The sequence below is a fragment of the Emys orbicularis genome, chromosome 3 (genome assembly GCF_028017835.1).
Source record: "Emys orbicularis isolate rEmyOrb1 chromosome 3, rEmyOrb1.hap1, whole genome shotgun sequence".
In the NCBI taxonomy this organism is placed as follows: domain Eukaryota; kingdom Metazoa; phylum Chordata; order Testudines; family Emydidae; genus Emys; species Emys orbicularis.
The window spans coordinates 172,665,397-172,685,525 of record NC_088685.1 but is presented as its reverse complement, the minus strand read 5'-3'; the positions used below and the strand labels follow the sequence as shown (position 1 = coordinate 172,685,525).

The 20,129-nt window shown below is 41.6% G+C and overlaps 1 protein-coding gene across 1 annotated transcript in view; it reads right to left on the bottom strand.

The window, feature by feature from the left end:
• The window catches only part of KCNH1 (potassium voltage-gated channel subfamily H member 1), a 329,239-nt gene that overhangs the window by 230,673 nt on the left and 78,437 nt on the right, over positions 1-20,129 (bottom strand). Inside the window, exon 7 of the mRNA XM_065401041.1 lies at positions 13,329-13,758. Coding sequence (XP_065257113.1) covers positions 13,329-13,758 — 430 coding nt within the window. The remainder of the gene's footprint in view (positions 1-13,328; positions 13,759-20,129) is intronic.

Below are 20,129 nucleotides of genomic sequence, written 5' to 3'. Positions count from 1 at the left end.
TGTCCCTTTTTGCCAATGGATACAGGGGTCAGGGGAAGTGAGCCAGGGCATTCCCAGGATGACTGGAGAGTGGGGGTGCCTGAGTCAATCCGAACTGCAGAGTTTCCTGGTACCCCTGAAGTGTAATGACCCCTTAGGAGGTGGTCTGATGAGTGACCAGTCCTGAGGCTAGGAACGACCCATCAATAGTTTCAACCAGATCCAGGGAATTTTTATGCATGTCAGTAATCCCTTGGGCCTTAACCACATCCTGCTCCATAAAATTGCTGGAAGCTCCCAAGTTAGCCAGATCCTCCAGGTAGACCGCTAGCCTTGTCTAGATTAGGTGCTGTAAGGGCAATCGGAGACACATCAAGGGTGATTTCACAGTTGCTGCCATCCCGAAAAAGGCATGTGGAGATTAAAAGGAATCAGTCCAACCCGACCTTGGTATCTTCTGACCCTGAAGCTTGTCTGACTGTTGCAGGGCATCTCAAGGCGAAGCATCCGCTGCCCCCACAACCCAGACACAGGCCTGAAAGTTTCGGCACTGGTTCTTCTCAGCCTCACCCAGGCATGGGTGGGCCTGCATGGGTTCCAGGCCCTGGAGCCAGGTGCACAATTGAAAGGTGGGAAGCAGGGGCACTGGCAGGGCTTGGCCACGTTCATGGTGCCACTCGTCAATTCTGATACTCGGGTCGATCAGTTCATCCAGACGGGACATTGGCTTGACCTGTGCCAGTTCATCCTTTATATCATCGTTCAGCCCAATCTGAAACTGATACTCCCTTAAAACACCAGTTCCTACGCTGCTTGGCGAGAAGGAAGGAAATTGTTGTATGTGAGCACCCTTGGACCCTGTGTTTTGTGAGAAAGTCAAATTTGGAGAGACGTGGAAGACTTGCCCCTCATTTTTCTGGTATTTGTCATTGCCACTATCAAGGAGATAGGGAATATGATGGCTTTTCCTTGTCCTATAACCTGTGCTGCAGAATTGGTATTTTTCTCTAATGTTCAGGTTTCTTGTCAACTATAGGTAGAGACTGGGAACATAAATATAATAATCACATTTGGTATATAGGTTAATGCCTCATGCTTCTATTCCCAGTACTTGTGATGATAAGGCAGGCATGCCATTTTACCCTTTTATGCCTCAGTTTACTTATGTGTAAAATGGATTTGGGAACAATATCTGATATGTAGGGGGAAGGGTAAGAGGTGACTTGATCACAGTCTAAAGGTATCTACATGGGGGAGGGATTTCTAACAGTAGATATCTCTTTAATCTAGCAGGAAAAGGCCTAATGAGATCCAGGGGTTGGAAGCAGAAGCTCAATAGATTCAGACTAGAAATAAGGATCACATCTTTAACAGTGAGGGTAACTAATCATTGGAACAACTTACCTAGGGGCATGTTGGATTCTCCATCACTTGAAGTCTTTAACTGAAGGTTGGTGGCTTTCTTAACTTCTGTTTGAGCTATAACAGATCTTTATGGGTGTGGTGCAGAAATTATTGGGTGGGGCTCTATGTTCTGTGTTTTGCAGTAGGTCAGACTATGTGATCATAATGATCCCTTCTGACCTTAATCTACAACTACACCTCTACCCCGATATAACGCTGTCCTCGGGAGCCAAAAAATCTTACCACGTTATAGGTGAAACCGCGTTATATTGAACTTGATTTGATCTGCCGGAGCGCACAGCCCCGCCCCCTGGAGCGCTGCTTTACCGCATTATATCCGAATTCATGTTATATCGGGTCGTGTTATATCGGGGTAGAGGTGTATATATAACAATTTTATGGGTCCTGAATAACATCTAAAGTACTTGAGCATCCTCAGATATCTTCATCTGTATAAGCACAATTATTTCTGGCTGAAGTTTAGATTTATATTTTCAATAAAAAGTCAATAAAATAAGAGAGGTGTCAGTCAGCTACATCCCTTTCTATTCAAATTGTAATCAGCAATCTGCTTTACCTCTTTTTTCCAAGTTGCTTTTTTGTTTGTTTTGGGTTTTTTTGTTGATGCAACGCAATAAAGCAGGCAATATGCTAGATAGATTGCTTTTTAAGGTTTTATACGTGCCATTGGGAGCTCACCAGCAGAACGTTCTTTAGGGAGTAGACAGATGTGTAACAAACATTATTAATGCTAAAATTATTTTGAAACAAGAAATTAACAATTATACTCTATGCTGTCTGAAAGTACTTTTTGGGGGGGGCGGTTTAGGAGTTTAGCAAACGTACTCAACAAGAGTGAATGATCTCTGCTGTCCCACTATTAAGACAGAATAACCAGTAGGCCCAGCTAGCTGTCACACTGAATTTAATGCTGTAATTTTTTTCTGCCAAAGAGCATTATTGGCAACATTTACCAGTCTTTTTTGTAGCAATTCAGTGGCAAAAAACTACACTCTGCCTTCAGGTTGCTGGGTGGTATGTTGTCTTCTTGCAGAACACGGAGTTGACCGAAACGCAAATTTCTGAAGATCAGAAAACACAGTTACGGTTGTTCATGCAACCTTAACTCTGCCCTCTTTCAGCAAAGCCCCAATATGTGCCATTAACACACACACACCTTTACTTTGCTTATAATGGTTTAAATGTACAAGCTCTTAATCTCCTTTTACATTACGCTCACTCTCACCCAAAGGAATCTGTTGTCCTATTAAAGGACAAAAAGAAGGGGGGGGGATAAAAAGGTTGCCTATGCCACCTTCCTTCTACTCTTTTTGAGCAATGCTTCAGTATGCACATAGTGACAAGGGCCAGTGAGAGTGTGTGGTGTGAGATTCAGGAGGTTCCATATCCTGGTGTACACTCACACACTTAGCCAACTCCTCAAAAAGAATAGCACGTGTGCAAGTTAAGAACCATTTCACAGCCTTTTGCAATTCCCTTATACTTACTGGACACCATTCAACAAATGAACGGCCACACTGGATCAGACCAAAGGTCCATCTAGCCCAATATCCTGTCTTCTGACAGTAGCCAATACTAGGTGCCCCAGAGGGAATGAACAGAACAGGTAATCATCAAGTGATCCATCCCCTGTCGCCCATTCCCAGCTTCTGGAAAACAGAGGCTAGGGACACCATCCCTGCCCATCCTGGCTAATAGCAATTGATGGACCTATCCTCCATGAACTTATCTGGTTCTTTTTTTAACCTTGTTATAGTCTTGGCATTCACAACATCCTCTGGTAAGGAGTTCCACAACTTGACTGTGTGTCGTGTAAAAAAATACTTCCTTTTGTTTATTTTAAACCTGCTGCCTATTAATTTCATTTTGTGACCCCCTAGTTCTTGTGTTAGGAGAAGGAGTAAATAACACTTCCTTATTTACTTTCTCCATACCAGTCATCATTTTATAGACCTCTATCATATCCCCCCTTAGTCATCTCTTTTCCAAGCTAAAACTCCCCCCAGTCTTCTTAATCTCGCCTCATATGGAAGCTGTTCCATACCCCTAACCATTTTGGTTGCCCTTTTCTGAACCTTTTCCAATTCCAATATATCTTTTTGAGATGGGGAGACCAGCTCCAGTATTCAAGATGTGGGCATACCATGAATTGATAGAGAGGCAATATTATATTTCTTATTATCTATTACTTTCCTAATGATTTCCCAACATTTTGTTTGCTTTTTTGACTGCCGATGCACATTGAGTGGATGCTTTCAGAGAACTATCTACAATGACTCCAAGATCTCTTTCTTGAGTTGTAAGAGCTAATTTTGACCCCATCGTTTTATATGTAGAGTTGGGATTACGTTTTTCAATGTGCATTACTTTGAATTTATCAACATTGAATTTCATCTGCCATTTTGTTGCCCAGTCACCAGTTTTGTGAGATCCTTTTGTAGCTCTTCGCAGTCTGCTTGGGACTTAACTATCTTGAGTATTTTTGTATCATCTGCAAATTTTGCCACCTCACTGTTTACCCCTTTTTCCAGATCATTTATGAATATGTTGAATAGGACTGGTCCCAACACCACTGTTTACCTCTCTCCATTCTGAAAACTGACCATTTATTCCTACCCTTTGTTCTTTTAACCAGTTACCAATCCATGAGAGAACCTTCCCTCTTATCCCATGACAGCTTACTTTGCTTAAGAGCCTTTGGTGAGGGATCTTGCCAAAGGCTTTCTGAAAATCTAAGTACACTATATCCAATGGATCTCCCTTGTCCACATGCTTGTTGACCCCTGTGATGTTGCACCCTATATGATTTTATGAAAATATGCTAATGAGTGTGAATATAATGTAACTGGAATATGCTTCATGCAAAAGGCCTCTTGTAACGTATCATTACAAAGCTTATAATCTACTGAGTGTGTTCATCCTATTTGTATGAATGTATTATTCTTATATCTGAAACTAGAAATATGAAATATAACTCTGAGGGCCTATTGTAATTATGCAAAGTGTGGGCCATTAACGGTGGTTTGGAATCTTGATGACTCCCATAAACCAGGATAATTGACTGTAGATGGCTCTATTTTACTTGTAAGTCTTCCTGTATACATGTGTGCTGGCAAGTGGGTAATGAAGTCTTACAGTGCCATGTGATCATGTCACCTGAACTGGAATCCATCTTTAACCTGGTGCTTTTCCATTTAGGAGGGGTGGGAACCGAGAGAGGGACAAAGGATTCCCACCTTATGCAAAAGATATACAAGTGGGTGGAACAGAACAAAGGGGGCTGCAATCATGAGAAATCCCCTAGCTACCACCTGAGCTGGAAGAAAGGGCTGTACCAAGGAAAAGGATTGTGCCCAGACTAGGAAGGCATCCAGTCTGTGACTGAAGCTTATTGAAACAGCTGAGGGTTAGGTTTTATCTGTATTCAGTTTTCTTATTGTATTAGGTTTAGACTTGAATGTTTTATTTTATTTTGCTTGGTAATTCACTTTGTTCTATCTGTTATTACTTGGAACCATTTAAATCCTACTTTTTGTATTTAATAAAAATCACTTTTTACTTATTAATTAACCCAGAGTATGTATTAATACCTGGGGGGAGGGGGGGGGAGAGAAACAGCTGTGCATATCTCTCTATCAGTGTTATAGAGGGCGAACAATTTATGAGTTTATCCTGTATACACTTTATACAAGGTAAAACGGATTTATTTAAGGTTTGGACCCCATTGAGAGCTGGGGATCTGGGTATTGGAGACAGGAACGCTTCTTAAACTGTTTTCAGTTACGCCTGCAGCTTTCAGGGGGCATAGTTCAGACCTGGGTCTGTGTTTGCAGCAGGCTAGCAGTTCTGGCTCAAACAAGGCAAGGTTCTGGAGTCCCAAGCTGGGTTAGAGGTAGTCTCAGCACATCAGTTGGCAGTTCCCAAGGGGTTTTCTGTGATCCAACCCGTCACAGTCCCCTCAAAGAATTCTAGTAGATTGGGTAGGCATGAGTTCCCTTTACAAAAACCATGTTGACTCTTCCCCAACAAATTATGTACATATATGTGTCTGACAATTTTGTTCTTTACTGAAGTTTCAACCAGTTTGCCCGGAACTGAAGTCAGGCTTACTGGCCTGTATTTGCCAGGATCACCTCTGGAGCCCTTTTTAAAAATTGGCATCAGATTAGCTATCCTCCAGTCATTTGGTACAGATGCTGATTTAAATGATAGGTTACAAACTGTAGTTAGTAGTTCTGCAATTTCACATTTGAGTTCCTTCAGAACTCTTGGGTGAATACCATCTGGTCCTAGGGTCACCAACTTTGTACTCACACAAAACCGAATACTCTTGCCTTGCCCCCCCTCCCCAAGTCGCTCACGCTCCCCACCCTCCCTCCCCCATTTTCACCAGACTGGCTCAGAGGGTTGGGGTGTGTGAGGGGGTGACAGCTCCAGCTGGGGGTGTGGGCTCTGGTGTGGAGCTGGGGCTGAGGGGTTTGGAGTGCAGTGAAGTGACAACTGTTGCAATGTAATAGTGTTCCTGGCTGTGTTTCAGAATGGTTGGAGGGTATCAGGGACCCAGATGAGCTAGGATGAGCTACTGACCTGCTCCCTAACTTCACGGCTAGGCAACCAATGTACTGTCTTGGAACTGGCAGTGACCCCTGCCCATCATAGACTGCTGGTTTAGCAGTCTGGCCCCCACCTCAGATCAGCGGCTGCTCAATGCACAGCATGCCTGCATATGGGCTTGCCCTTATTCTAGACCCTGCTCCCCTCCAGCTTGATTCTGACTTTGATCTCTGGATCTGCCTCTAGCTTACAACTCCAGTTTGCCCTCTGGCTCTGGCATTTGGCTTCTGTCCCTCTGGTACTGACCCTTAGCTTGTTTCCTGGACGCTGCCCATCCTAGACCCAGCTCTAACTCATAGGTTGAATTCTCACTTCCACCACTAGGCTTGACTGCCAACAGCCTGGTTGGCTACAGTTTGAGTAGCCCAATGCAAAGCATAGGAGCCCACCTCATTGCCATAGACCCCACTCAGGCCAGGTTTTTCCCTGGGGGAGCTGCTTGGGGCCATTCAGAACTTGCAGATATAGGTGTCCACCCTGCAGGTGCAGAATGCAGCCCTACAAGCCCAAGCAGCTCCACTGGCAACCCTGGCTCTTGCCTCCCGGGAGCCGAAGGTCCCACTCCCAGACAAGTTTAGTGGTGATTGTGCTCAATTCCTAGATTTCCTAAACCAATGCTGGCTCCTCTTCTGACTGTGCCCCTCAATTGTTCCCCACACACCAGGCCCAAGTAGGGCTCATCATCAGTCTGCTGACTGTGGGGAGGCCTTGGCCTGGGCCTCTACCCTCTTGGAGCAGTCCAACCCCCTCCTGGGCTGGTTGGAACAATTTATTCAGGCTATGTCAGTTATCTTGGGTACCGCACTGCACCCAAACTGCTGAAGCTGCGCTACAAACACTACAGCAAGGGCGTTGATCAGCTGCCCAATATGCTGCTGAATTCTGCCACCAACCGTCTTCAGCTTAGTGGTGGTCAGTGGAGACCTGCCTGATCATATGGGTCTGGCTCCTCTTCTGTTCCCACCAGTTCAGTGTATAAAGACACAGCTAAATACAAGCTTTCCTACTAACAATGTGAATAAAGATCGTAGTTGCCACAGGGACATTATTCCATTGGCAGTCAGAGGGGCGACATCTGCAAGACAAACTTCTATTAAGTCATGGTGTGAGGAGTTTGGGCGAAAGCAAGGAATACAGTATTGGGCCTTTTGTTTTCTTCACCATCAGTAACTAGCTTGCCTTGGATTATTAGACTTCTGAGGATGTTTTCTAAAGCATTTAGAGAAAATGTGAGACACTTAGACTAGATGGACTCTTTGACTTTGCTTTATGAACCCACTCACGCATCACAACATGGAACACTTTACATATGAAAAATACCACAGGAGGCCATGTCTACAGAATAATAAACCCCAATCAGCATGGCCTTGCAATACCTATGCAGAAGTGCTGAGTTATCTATTTAATACATATAAACCAAGATGCACACAGCACATAATAGGGAATTGAAAATAAAAAGCAGAGTAGAAGACTATCTCCTGATTCTAATTTCAGACATCCTATTCATTGCTGTCAAGATATGAGATGCAGTGGATTGTTACTGGTCTCCTTAGCAAACATTACATAACAGAAGAACACCAGGCCCAACTTGTATAGTTGCAGTGCAACATTTTATGCCAATGTCACCTGAGATCACAACACAATGCCCTGGCTAGAACCCGTCAGCAGTACCCAAAGAAAACACTAGCACATGCAAATTGTAAAACTGAAGGAGGAAAAAAAAATACAGCATATCTATCCCAATGCAATAACATTTGTATGGTAAGAATGACCACTCAACGTCATAAAATCCATCAGAGGCTAGCCATAAGGTGTCCCTCCATGCCAAGAACAATAAGACTAATTCATGCAGCTCTGAAAGATTTGTCATTTGGAAGAGGAGTGGGAAGAACATCACAGGAGGAGCAAATTCTGGGCCTGATCTGCATTCCTTGCACCTCTTCAACTCACACTGACTTCAACTGGAGTTTTAGGATAAGCAAGGAGTCCTTCACCAGAAGAAACTAGCAGGCCTTGGATTATTAGATTTTTGAGGAGGATTCCGGAAGCATTTAGAGAACATTTAGCCATCGGAACATTATTCTGAGAAGTCAGAGTATACACGTTTTTCCCCGTAGTCATGGGAAGGAAAAATAAGAGAGTATTAGGCATATTTGCTTATTCAGAATTTAAGGTATTGTCCTTTGCATTAACACATGATCCAGTAACACGCTGAGCACACCCTTAACTCCTTTTAAAGTCATGGGAGCTGAGGGTGCTCACCGCCTCTCAGGGGATGCACTGCAGCCTGCAGGATCTGTCCCAAAGGCCATTTGTCCAGAAAATATTTCTTCCTTCCCTTGTCCACAGAATATCCACTAGCTTTTCATTCTTCTGTTTCTTGGTCTCCACTGTAATCAAAATGTCTCAAAAGTCAAGATAATTCTTTCCATAATTTATTTCTTGAGGTCTTTTACATTATCACCTAATTCTCTTTTATCCCTGCAAGTCACGCACTTTGATTCAAATCAATTTACACATGAAGCCTATTGAAGTGTTTGTTTTGGCCATTTTTCCAAAGATTTAAAAAATGTTTGAAGTCATTTATCATATAGTCTCTTATTAAGAGAGAGCACCAGGTTTCCATTTGCTTGGTCTGTCATACTGATTTCAGGTGACCTAGACATATTCTTTCCAATCTGTGTCAGACTTGTTCTCCAGCAGTAGATAGTGTGATTGGTTCAAGCTTTGTTCCAATTTTTTGTTCACATCTCATGTTATTGAGCATTGTGTAACTAGAAAGTCAGTAGAAATGTAATACAATAAATGCAATACAGATAACACATAAAAAACTCGATTGTGAACCCTTCAGTTATCATTAACTCCCATGAGTTGTTCCATTTACTCAATCAAGCAGTCCCATCAAAGTCAATGTTTACCAACCGGGAGCAAAGGTTCACAATCTGGTATAAAAGGGTAAGTCAGACTTTTTAATTTAAAGTAGGATTTAGTTGAGCATTTCTAAACCTATGGGGCCAGCTCCTTAGCTGGTGTAGTTCCATCGACATCAATAGAGTTGTGTTGATTTTCACCAGCCAAGAATTTGGCCCATCACTGTTTTCATCTAAAGCACATCACATGATCTATACAGAGAGGCTTGTACACATTTGGCACTCTATAAATAACCACAATAACCAAACAATACTTAGGTTGCAATATTAAGCACTTAAACGTTAGGAAAGGCCAGAATTAAGGTTGCCTGTGCATCCTTAATTGTGCCCCCTTGCATGCGTACACACACACACACAATGATACAGTCTAATTACATGATCACCTAGTATTTTTTTCCCCACAGGAGACCTGCCTCATTCTGTATTCAAGATGGACAGTGATTAAGGAATGTAAGTGTTCAATATTTCTTTTTATCATCATTCAGTGCATAGCAGTAAATAAAACCGGAGCTCACTATCCAAACCTTGCACTGAATATGGAATTATTTATTTCCTCATTGTCATTTCTAAGGCACCCATTATTGTTATAACCAAGCGACTCAAATATTAATCTCCACATACTATTCTCTTTATTTTACAGATGGAAAAATGGAGACAAGCAAGACTTTGGTGAATCAGTGGCAGAATCAGGTGATCTTCCAGAAAACAGCATCCTGGCCACTATGGACGTAGAAGCCCTTTACACCAATATTCCACACAAAGATGGACTACAAGCTATCAGGAACAGTATCCCCGATAACGTCACAGCTAACCTGGTGGCTGAACTTTGTCCTCACCCACAACTATTTCACATTTGGGGACAATATATACCTTCAAGTCAGCGGCACTGCTATGGGTACCCGCATGGCCCCACAGTATGCCAACATTTTTATGGCTGACTTAGAACAACGCTTCCTTAGCTCTCATCCCCTAACGCCCCTACTATACTTGCGCTACATTGATGACATCTTCATAATCTGGACCCATGGAAAAGAAGCCCTTGAGGAATTCCACCATGATTTCAATAATTTCCATCCCACCATCAACCTCAGCCTAGATCAAGCCACACAAGCGGTCCATTTCCTGGACACTACTGTGCTAATAAGTGATGGTCACATAAATACCACCCTATACCGGAAACCTACTGACCGCTACACTTACCTACATGCCTCCAGCTTCCATCCAGGACACACCACACGATCCATTGTCTACAGCCAAGCTCTAAGATATAACCGCATTTGCTCCAATCCCTCAGATAGAGACAAGCACCTACAAGATCTCTATCAAGCCTTCTTAAAACTACAATACCCACCTGCTGAAGTGAAAAAACAGATTGACAGAGCCAGACGAGTACCCAGAAGTCACCTCCTACAAGACAGGCCCAACAAAGAAAATAACAGAACACCACTAGCTGTCACCTTCAGCCCCCAACTAAAACCTCTCCAGCGCATCATCAGAGATCTACAACCTATCCTGAAAGATGATCCTTTACTCTCACAGATCTTGGGAGACAGACCTGTCCTCGCTTACAGACAACCCCCCAACCTAAAGCAAATACTCACCAGCAACCACACATCACTGAACAAAAACACTGACCCAGGAACCTATCCTTGTAACAAAGCCCGATGCCAACTCTGTCCACATATCTATTCAAGTGACATCATCATAGGACCTAATCACATCAGCCATACCATCAGGGGCTCGTTCACCTGCACATCTACCAATGTGATATATGCCATCATGTGCCAGCAATGCCCCTCTGCCATGTACATTGGCCAAACCGGACAGTCTCTACGCAAAAGAATTAATGGACACAAATCTGACATCAGGAATCATAATACTCAAAAACCAGTGGGAGACCACTTTAACCTGTCTGGCCATTCAATGACAGACCTGCGGGTGGCTATCTTAAAACAGAAAAACTTCAAAAACAGACTCCAACGAGAGACTGCTGAGCTGGAATTGATATGCAAACTAGATACAATCAACTCAGGATTGAATAAGGACTGGGAATGGCTGAGCCATTACAAACATTGAATCTATCTCCCCTTGTAAGTATTCTCACACTTCTTATCAAACTGTCTGTACTGAGCTATCTTGATTATCACTTCAAACGTTTTTTTCCTCTTACTTAATTGGCCTCTGAGAGTTGGTAAGACAACTCCCACCTGTTCATGCTCTCTGTATGTGTGTATATATATCTCCTCAATATATGTTCCACTCTATATGCATCCAAAGAAGTGGGCTGTAGCCCACGAAAGCTTATGCTCTAATAAATTTGTTAGTCTCTAAGGTGCCACAAGTACTCCTGTTCTTTTTGTAGAATCAGGATTAGAACTCGTGACCTCTTGACTCCTAACTCTGTGCTCATTCCTCCAGATCACACTTCTTGACATGCTGAGCATCCACAGCTCCCATTGACCTGAGTTGTAGGTCTGAGTGATCTGCAGTTCTGCAAATCAGACCTCAGGTGTCTCAATCTGGGTGCCCATAAAATAAGGAACAAATTAGTGTTCACTTGACAACATTTTGGCTTAAGTGAATTGCTCAGCATCACATAGAAGCTCTGCGACACAGGCAGGGATAGAACTGAATTCTCCTGTGTGGTGTTCGACTGCCTTAGTCATGAGATCATCCTTTTTCCCTTCATTTACTTCACAGGTTCCTACTTCTGAAACAAACGAGGCAGGGGACTGACAAACAGCATTGTTCACTACACAGCCCTGCTTCACCCCAAAAGCAGGTCCATCTTGAATAAGGTAGGAGTCCTCTGCAGCAAAACAGGGTTTAATCATGCAATTAAAAACTATATCATGATGCACAAGGGGGTTGAATTAAGGTTGCACAGGCAACTTGGGTGCTTGACTTTGCAACTTAAAAACAAAACACACAAAACATTAAGAGCATGTTTGGCAATTTCCTATGGTTTGTTTTTACTAAAGGAAAAAAGGTGACAAATTCTATTGTGTCAGTTGTTACAAACCCATTCCCTTCTCCTTCCCCCCCATCAATCATCATCAGGGTTTGAACCCTGAAGTTTCAATACAGACTTTTGCTACAGGGTTGATTACATTAGCTAAAAGCAGAAGGAGGCTTTTATAGGAGTGTGGAATAGGCTACTGCACCATGTACTGGGTCTGGAAGGAGCCAGCCCCTACTGTCTCTCTCCTCTGCCCAGGCACTCCTGCCCAGTGTGATGCTCCCCGAGGGTAGGGAGAAGGACCACTGCAGCCACTTGATGAGTCCAAGGTAGGTTGTAAGGGGATTTCAACCCAGCTCTCTCTCACCATCACAGAGAGACCGTCTGCTACCAGGGTTTGCTGTGCAGTTTGTACTGCTATTGTTTTGGTGGCAGCACTGCTGTCTCTCTTTAGAACGTTAGTATTCAAGATACCGGTCTGACATACTAGCAACATTTTGCTGACAACAGACAGGCAATTTTCAACAGTTTATAACTCAATTAAAGCTGAATGGAATTTTACGTAACAAAGAAAAGGCACTTATCTGGCCCCAAGATCTCTCTCTGTTGAATTTCAAAGCCCTACTGCAAATACTATAGATGTTAGAGCTTCTAAAAAAAATAAATAAAAAAATTGCAAGATTCTTATGGGAAAGGGTTAGGAAACCTGAACATGTGTGTCGCTACCAGCGCCCTCTATAATAAACTATTCTAGGTTCTATTCTGGCAGCTTGACTCTTAATTTGTGTAATATAGTAAGGGAAGCATTTCCATCTCTGAATATAAGAGCTGTACAAGTAAATTTAGATACTGTAAAATCCAGAGAGTAGTGAATTGAAAGATGAGATTTTTTGAATTACGCACTTAGTTCCCAATCATGCAAACACTTATACACACAAGTAACATTACATACATGAATAGTCCCATTGACTTCAGTGCGACTCTTCACAGCATACAGTTGTTCAGACAGAGAAATGTTTGCAGGATTAGGGACTTAGTTTCTAAGAATCCTCAAATCAAACAAATATTAATACATTTCATTCTTGTTTGATTGCATATATATGGTCTTTAATTACCCAGAACTTGCATGTTCTAATTGTTTAAATGTAAGCAGAAATTCAACTATATTTTGTTACAGAAAAAGTTATTCTAATATTATGCAACATTAATGCAAGATTTCTCACCCTTGACTTTAAAATACCATACCAGAAAAATCATAATGTTTTATGTAATGACGTTTAAATTTTGTCACAAACCTGAGTTTTAAAAATTGGTTAGAAACCCTTAAGATACTGTGTAGGAAATTTTTATAAAGGTTAACATGCACAGGAAGACTTTATAGGCCGTTTTGTATGAAAAAAAATGAAATCTCTGGTACTTACAGCCAATCATCATCATAGCAACCGCAAAGATCTTCTCTCCATCTGTAGTGGGGGCAATGTTTCCAAATCCAACACTGGTGAGGCTAGTCATTGTGAAGTACAACGAGGAGATATAAACAGAATCCTTGCTTGGCCCCCCTTCCCATTTCCCCGAACCTGTTGTGTTAAACCGATAAGGCGTTCCTATGGACTCCCCCAGCTGGTAGAGCCAACTTTCAGTTCGGATTGTGTTTGTATCCTCATTGATAACTTCATAATCTCCTATGCTGTACCAAATGCAAGCCAACCAGTGAGCTGCAAGACCAAACACACACACCAGCAGAACCAAGACAGCTGCTCCATACTCAATGTAATGATCCAACTTCCGAGCCACACGCCCCAGCCGAAGAAGTCGGACTACTTTCAGTGAACTGAACAGGCTACTGATTCCCTAAAAGAATAAAGCAGAGCAGGCTATTAGAATTCATCATTACATTATTTAATGTTTTCCATCAACAGTGTTCATAATCTAGGCATGCCAACTTGCCACTGACATATGCCTATAAAGCGACATTACAGTGAAGTGTATGAAGCTCAGTGGCCTGTGTTTTCAGGGGGTCATGCAAACCTTCTCTTCTGTTTCGATTCACTTTCACATGCCTTGGGTTTCTCTTTGAATTTCTCATTTCAGACTGTTTGAAATACGCATAATGCAAGTTAGAGTTGATCAAATATATAGCCATGTCTTAGCTTTGCTACAAGTTCACAGGTTTCATCTCTGCATATGAAGAGGCATCTTATATGAATAGGGAAGTCTCATTTGCGAGCCCAATTTTGTGATGATATTGGTTGTGAATATTTAGATGCTACTTTGAGGCTGGCTGAAAGTATGGGCCAATAAATGAATAGAACAGTCATTACCTGCAAACAAAGACCAGTCTAAGCTTTTTATTATTGTGCTTATATATCAGATAGATTTGAGACACATCATATGTAGTGGAATGAGCTCAGTGTTTGGAGACAAGAGCTCCTTATTTCTAAGCCAAGCCCTGCCACTGACTCACTGTGTAGCCTTGGGCAAGTTGCTTCACCTCTCAGCCTTAGGGCTTGTCTATACTACACAGCTTTTAGTGACAAGGCTGTGTCGAGACAGCGTTGTCGCTAAACATCAGCATGTGTAAACGCTCTGTTGGTATTTTGTTGGCACTTTTGCTGACAAAATACTTCCAGCCCCGCGAGTGGCATTAGTTTTGTCGGCAGGAGAGCGCTCCTGATGACAAAGCCGCATTCACACTGCCACTTGCATCAGCAAAACTTGTATCTTTCGTGGGGGAGCTTTTTTAAGTACCCATGAAAGACAAAAAAGTTTTGTTGACAACATCACAGTGTAGACAAGCCCTCAGTTCCCCCTTCTGGAAGATGGGGATAATACTTACCATATCTACCTCAGAGGTGCCACAAAGATTAACTACAAAGGCTAAAAATGTCTAGGGTTTTTGGATTCCTCAATATTGGGATGGGCACCTTAAAGGAACCAGATTTTCTGCAAGTGCCGAGAACCCACCCTCTGAAAATCAGGGCCCTTTAAAATATCTGAACTTGGGCACCCAAAAATTAAGGCCCCCCAAATCACTAGGCACTTTTGAAAACTTCAGTAAATATTCTTCAGGGGACAGGGAGCGGGGGGGTTGGGATCCTGGGGGGTCCTTAGGGGCAGAGGGTTGCAGGAGGGGGAAGTCAGGGGACAAGGAGCAGGGGGGGTTGGATGGGTCAGAGGTTCTGAGGGGGGCAGTCAGGGGGCAGGAAATGGGAGGGGGCAGATAGGGGATGGGGGCCAGGCTGTTTCGGGAGGCACAGCCTTCCCTACCTGGCCCTCCATACAGTTTTGGAACCCGATGCGGCCCTCAGGCCAAAAAGTTTGCCCACCCCTGGTTTAGATATTAGCTATTTAAGTTGCAAGTACAAACAAATAGAAGCTTAAAACAGACTTATTGCATATGCAATCTGATTTGGGCTAACACTGTTTGTGCAAAATTGAGCCTACAAGTTACAGATCATCACTGAAAAACAGTTCCAAAATGCTAACGTTAGAGCTGTGCTGTGGATAGAAATTCTGTTTCATAAAGGACTGAGATTTTGAAAGTTGGCTTCATTCCAACTTGGAACAAACACCAAAAAATGTCAACGTTGTCTGTGAAGGAAAATGCCAAAAAAAATAAAAAAAATTGGATCAGTAAAAAGTGATCCAAATTCAACTTTATAATATTAAATAAAAAAATAAATGAAGTAATTTCAAAACAAAAATCAAAACATTTCATTCTAAAAGTGTTTGGTTCCTCCCCTCATCATTTCTCTGAAAATGAAACTTCTGTTTAAACACTACAAATTTTCCAAGCAGTACAAATTGAACTGCATTCTCCCATGGAAAATGGTTCCTTCTAGGGCTGTCGATTAATCACAGTTAACTGATGCAATTAACTAAAAAAAAAAATTAATCGCAATTAATTGCACTGTTAAACAATAGAACACCAATTGAAATGTATTAAATATTTTGGATGTTTTTCTACATTTTCAAATATATTGATTTCTATTACAACACAGAATACAAAGTGTACAGTGCCCACTTTATATTATTTTTATTACAAATATTTGCACTGTAAAAATGATAAAGAAACAGTATTTTTCAATTCACCTTATACAAGTACTTCCGTGCAATCTCTTTATCATGAAAGTGTAACTTACAAATGTAGATTTTTTTTGTTTGTTACATAACTGCCCCTTTATGCTTCGGCCACCATTCCAGAGTACATGCTTCCATGCTGATGACGCTCGTTAAAAAAATAATGTGTTAATTAAATTTGTGATGAACTCCTTGGGGAATAATTGTACGTCTCCTGCTCTGTTTTACCCGCATTCTGCCATATATTTCATGTTATAGCAGTCTTGGATGATGACCCAGCACATGTTCATTTTAAGAACACTTTCACAGCAGATTTGACAAAACGCAAAGAAGGTACCAATGTGAGATTTCTAAAAATAGCTGCAGCACTCGACCCAAGATTTAAGAATCTGAAGTGCCCTCCAAAATCTGAGAGGGATGAGGCATGGAGCATGCTTTCAGAAGTCTTAAAAGAGCAACACTCAGATGCAGAAACTATAGAACCCGAACCACCAAACAAGAAAATCCACCTTCTGCTGGTGGCATCTGACTCAAATGATGAAAATGAACATGAGTCGGTCCGCTCAGCTTTGGATCATTATTGAACAGAACCCATCATCAGCATGGACACATTCCTCTGGAATAGTGGTTGAAACATGAAGGTACATATGAATCTTTAGCGCATCTGGCACGTAAATATCTTGTGACACTGGCTACAACAGTGCCATGCGAACGCCTGTTCTCACTTTCAGGTGACATTGTAAACAAGAAGCGGCAGCATTATCTCCTGCAAATTGTTTGTCTGAGTGATTGGCTGAAGTAAGACTGAGTGGACATGTAGGCGCTAAAGTTTTACATTGTTTTATTTTTGAATGCAGTAATTTTTTGTACATATTTCTACATTTGTAAGTTCAACTTTCATGATAAAGAGATTCCACTACAGTACTTGTATTAGGTGAATTGAAAAAAAAATATTTCTTTTGTTTTTTACAGTGCAAATATTTGTAATAAAAAATAAATATCAAATGAGCACTGTACACTTTGTATTCTGTGTTGTAATTGAAATCAATATATTTGAAAATGTAGAAAACATCCAAAAATATTTAAATAAATTGTTATTAACAGCGTGATTAATCGAGATTTTTTTTAATCATGAAATTAATCACGATTAATTTTTTAATCACTTGACAGCCCTAGTTCCTTCATAGTTTTTCTGACCAGCTCTAGTTAATGTTTTTGTACTAACACTAGTTTGCTCACATTGAACAAACATGCATATTTAGTTACATGTTTAACATCCTATATAGTAACTGCAAAAGTAGAGTAGTTAAATGTTACTAAAAGAACCTTATTTTTTGCTTTTTCTGACATATATTTTTATATAAAAGCTGTTGTATGAGCATATTTTGCATTTAATTTTTTTTCTTTTTTTAAATAAAAGAAATTAAAAGAAACCACCCATGAAGATTAACTCTTTGTTGCTCCCAATTAGGCTTTGGAGTGGACTGTCATTATGGATTTTCAGGTGCGCAAGTGATTTGAAATTAGTAAAAATTGTATGTTGATGCACTAAAAGAAATAGAACCCAGTTTGCTCTATCTTAGCTGTGCTGCCTCTGTTGGAAACAGTAAAGACTTATTTTTGTCACTGAAGGGGTAAGATTTGAATGCACACAAATAATACCTCTCTTGGCTATGAATGTGCCATTTTTAGATTGCCACTTTCCAGAGTAGAATAACACTTTACAGTTATTGTCTATTTTAATGCTGCTCTTATCGACACAGAAACAACCTATTTCATCATACAGCAGACAGCAACAGGTTAGCTTCAAGAGGTGAAAAAGAAATGCCTGAACTCAATATACTCCCACTTGATGCTTCTAATTCTCTCAGGATTACTTCTCATATACACACTTGAGGGACAGGTTAAGAGACACACATTGAGCAGCATCTGCTAAAAAGGAAATGGACCAGTTTCAGTTCGTTAGAGCTGGAAATGGTGCTGCACATCGCCACCAAGCATTACCCATTTCTGTACGGCAAAGGAGCCCTTTAGGGAACACCCGTAAGGAAGATGTGAGTGTAGTACAAAATTCTAAATAACAGCAGTCCCCTGTGGAACAGCGACTGGACATATTTCTGTGAAGTGTTGCTCCACACTGTTAAGCAGTTATGTAAAAACTGCACCTCATTCATCAGATCTGTTTCTTGGGTGCTTTCAGCGGTTAGGAACAGACCTGAGTAACCAAGATGGGAGGAGTAAAAATGAGGATTTTTTTCTCTGTTTTAGTCTTATTTGCCATGCAGAGCCAACACAACAAAGGAAGAGCAAGCCAGATTCCATTCCTTCTAGTGCATCATCAACAGAACTGTTTACCCAGTTCTAGTGAGATTCAGCCATGCAAACACACGGAGGGTGATAAAGGTGCACAGTTGTTCTTCACAGCAGAATATGGCCAGCAGAACTTATTTTTGTTATTGGTGATTCATGAGAAAGAAAGTCCAGCTTTAGTCTCCTCTGACATAAGAGTGTATAGCATTGGCATTCAGAGGAAACAAGTCTTTGCTTTGTCTCTCAAAGTCTCCTGATAAGACCTGCTGCATGTACAAATAACATGGAGCCCTGTGATGTCACTTTTGCAAAGTCATTTTTCAGCTTAGAACTGCACTTGAAGAAAACTGCACTTTTTGTGTAGCATAAAGACAAGCAAGCCCGGTGCTGAAGAGAAGTATATTTATGACCCATGCTTTTCAGGCCAAGAAGAGTTAGCAAAAAGATTATTCTTGAAATGCTGCCAAAGAACATGTTGGTCGTCATATGCCCCAAATTAAAGCTACTCATTAGGTACTCTACACATGAGCACCTGATTTGCCAGTTGTGCATCACTGCTTTGTATCATGCATGTTTTGGTCTCATTCTCCTCCCCCTTTTCAGTTGTGCCACATACTGGTTGAGAATTCCTCATATCACACACTCACAGCTCGGGAAAACACAGATTAATCTTGGATTGACGCACAGGACTGGGAGTCAGGAGATCTGCGTTCTAGCTCTGGCTTTGCAACAGACTGCTTGCAAGACCTTGGGTGAGCCATGCAAGGCCTTGTGTCTTGATTTCCCCCATCTGTAAAATAGGGATAACAAGTCATCCCTAGCTCACATGGGTAAAGGGAGGGTTAATTCAGTTTGCAAAGCATTTATTATTAATTATTGCTGTTAATTTGTATGGGAGAGGCATATTTTGTCATCCATAGTTAAGCTCACACAGGTCTGAAATCACTGAAGGACAGGGCTCTAGCTGAAGAAAGTACAATTTTATGTAAATAATTTTAAATCACATTTTTTACACACCACAGTTGAAAAGTGAACACACTTTATAATTCCCTCAGGGCATGATGGAGGATGAGTAATTTTAGGGAAGCAGGGAAATAGTTTTCTATTTATATCTCCTGGAGCCTACATTAAGAATAGCAGGTACAGGTTACATTTACATACAGTCACATTCTACTCTTCAGGACATTGTGTATAGCCTTCTTCATGCATAAAATGCAGGAATGTTTCACTCTTATTATAAACACTGTGGTTGGGAACCAAGTGTTAACCAGAGGTAGAGGGCAGAACTTTTTAAAAGAGGGCTTATTGTTAGCCTAACACTGGCTCCCCTTGATTTCAACTGGCCAAAGCACCACTTCTGAAAATCCTGCCTGGCGTGTTTAAGGGTGTCAAGGCTCCTTCCCCACTTTGAACTTTAGGGTACAGATGTGGGGGCCTGCATGAAAACTTCTAAGCTTAACTACCAGCTTAGATCTGGTCTGCTGCCACCACTCCCAATGTGCTAATTCCCTTCCCTGGGCAGCCTTGAGAGACTCTTCACCAATTCCCTGGTGAATACGGATCCAAACCCCTTGGATCTTAAAACAAGGAGAAATTAACCATCCCCCCTCCTCTCTCCCACCAACTCCTGGTGGACCAAGATCCAACCCCCTTGGATCTAAAAAACAGGGAAAATCAATCAGGTTCTTAAAAAGAAGGCTTTTAATTAAAGAAAAAGGTAAAAATCATCTCTGTAAAATCAGGATAGAAAATAACTTTACAGGGTAATCAAACTTAAAGAGCCCAGAGGACCCCCCTCTAGCCTTAGGTTCAAAGTTACAGCAAACAGAGGT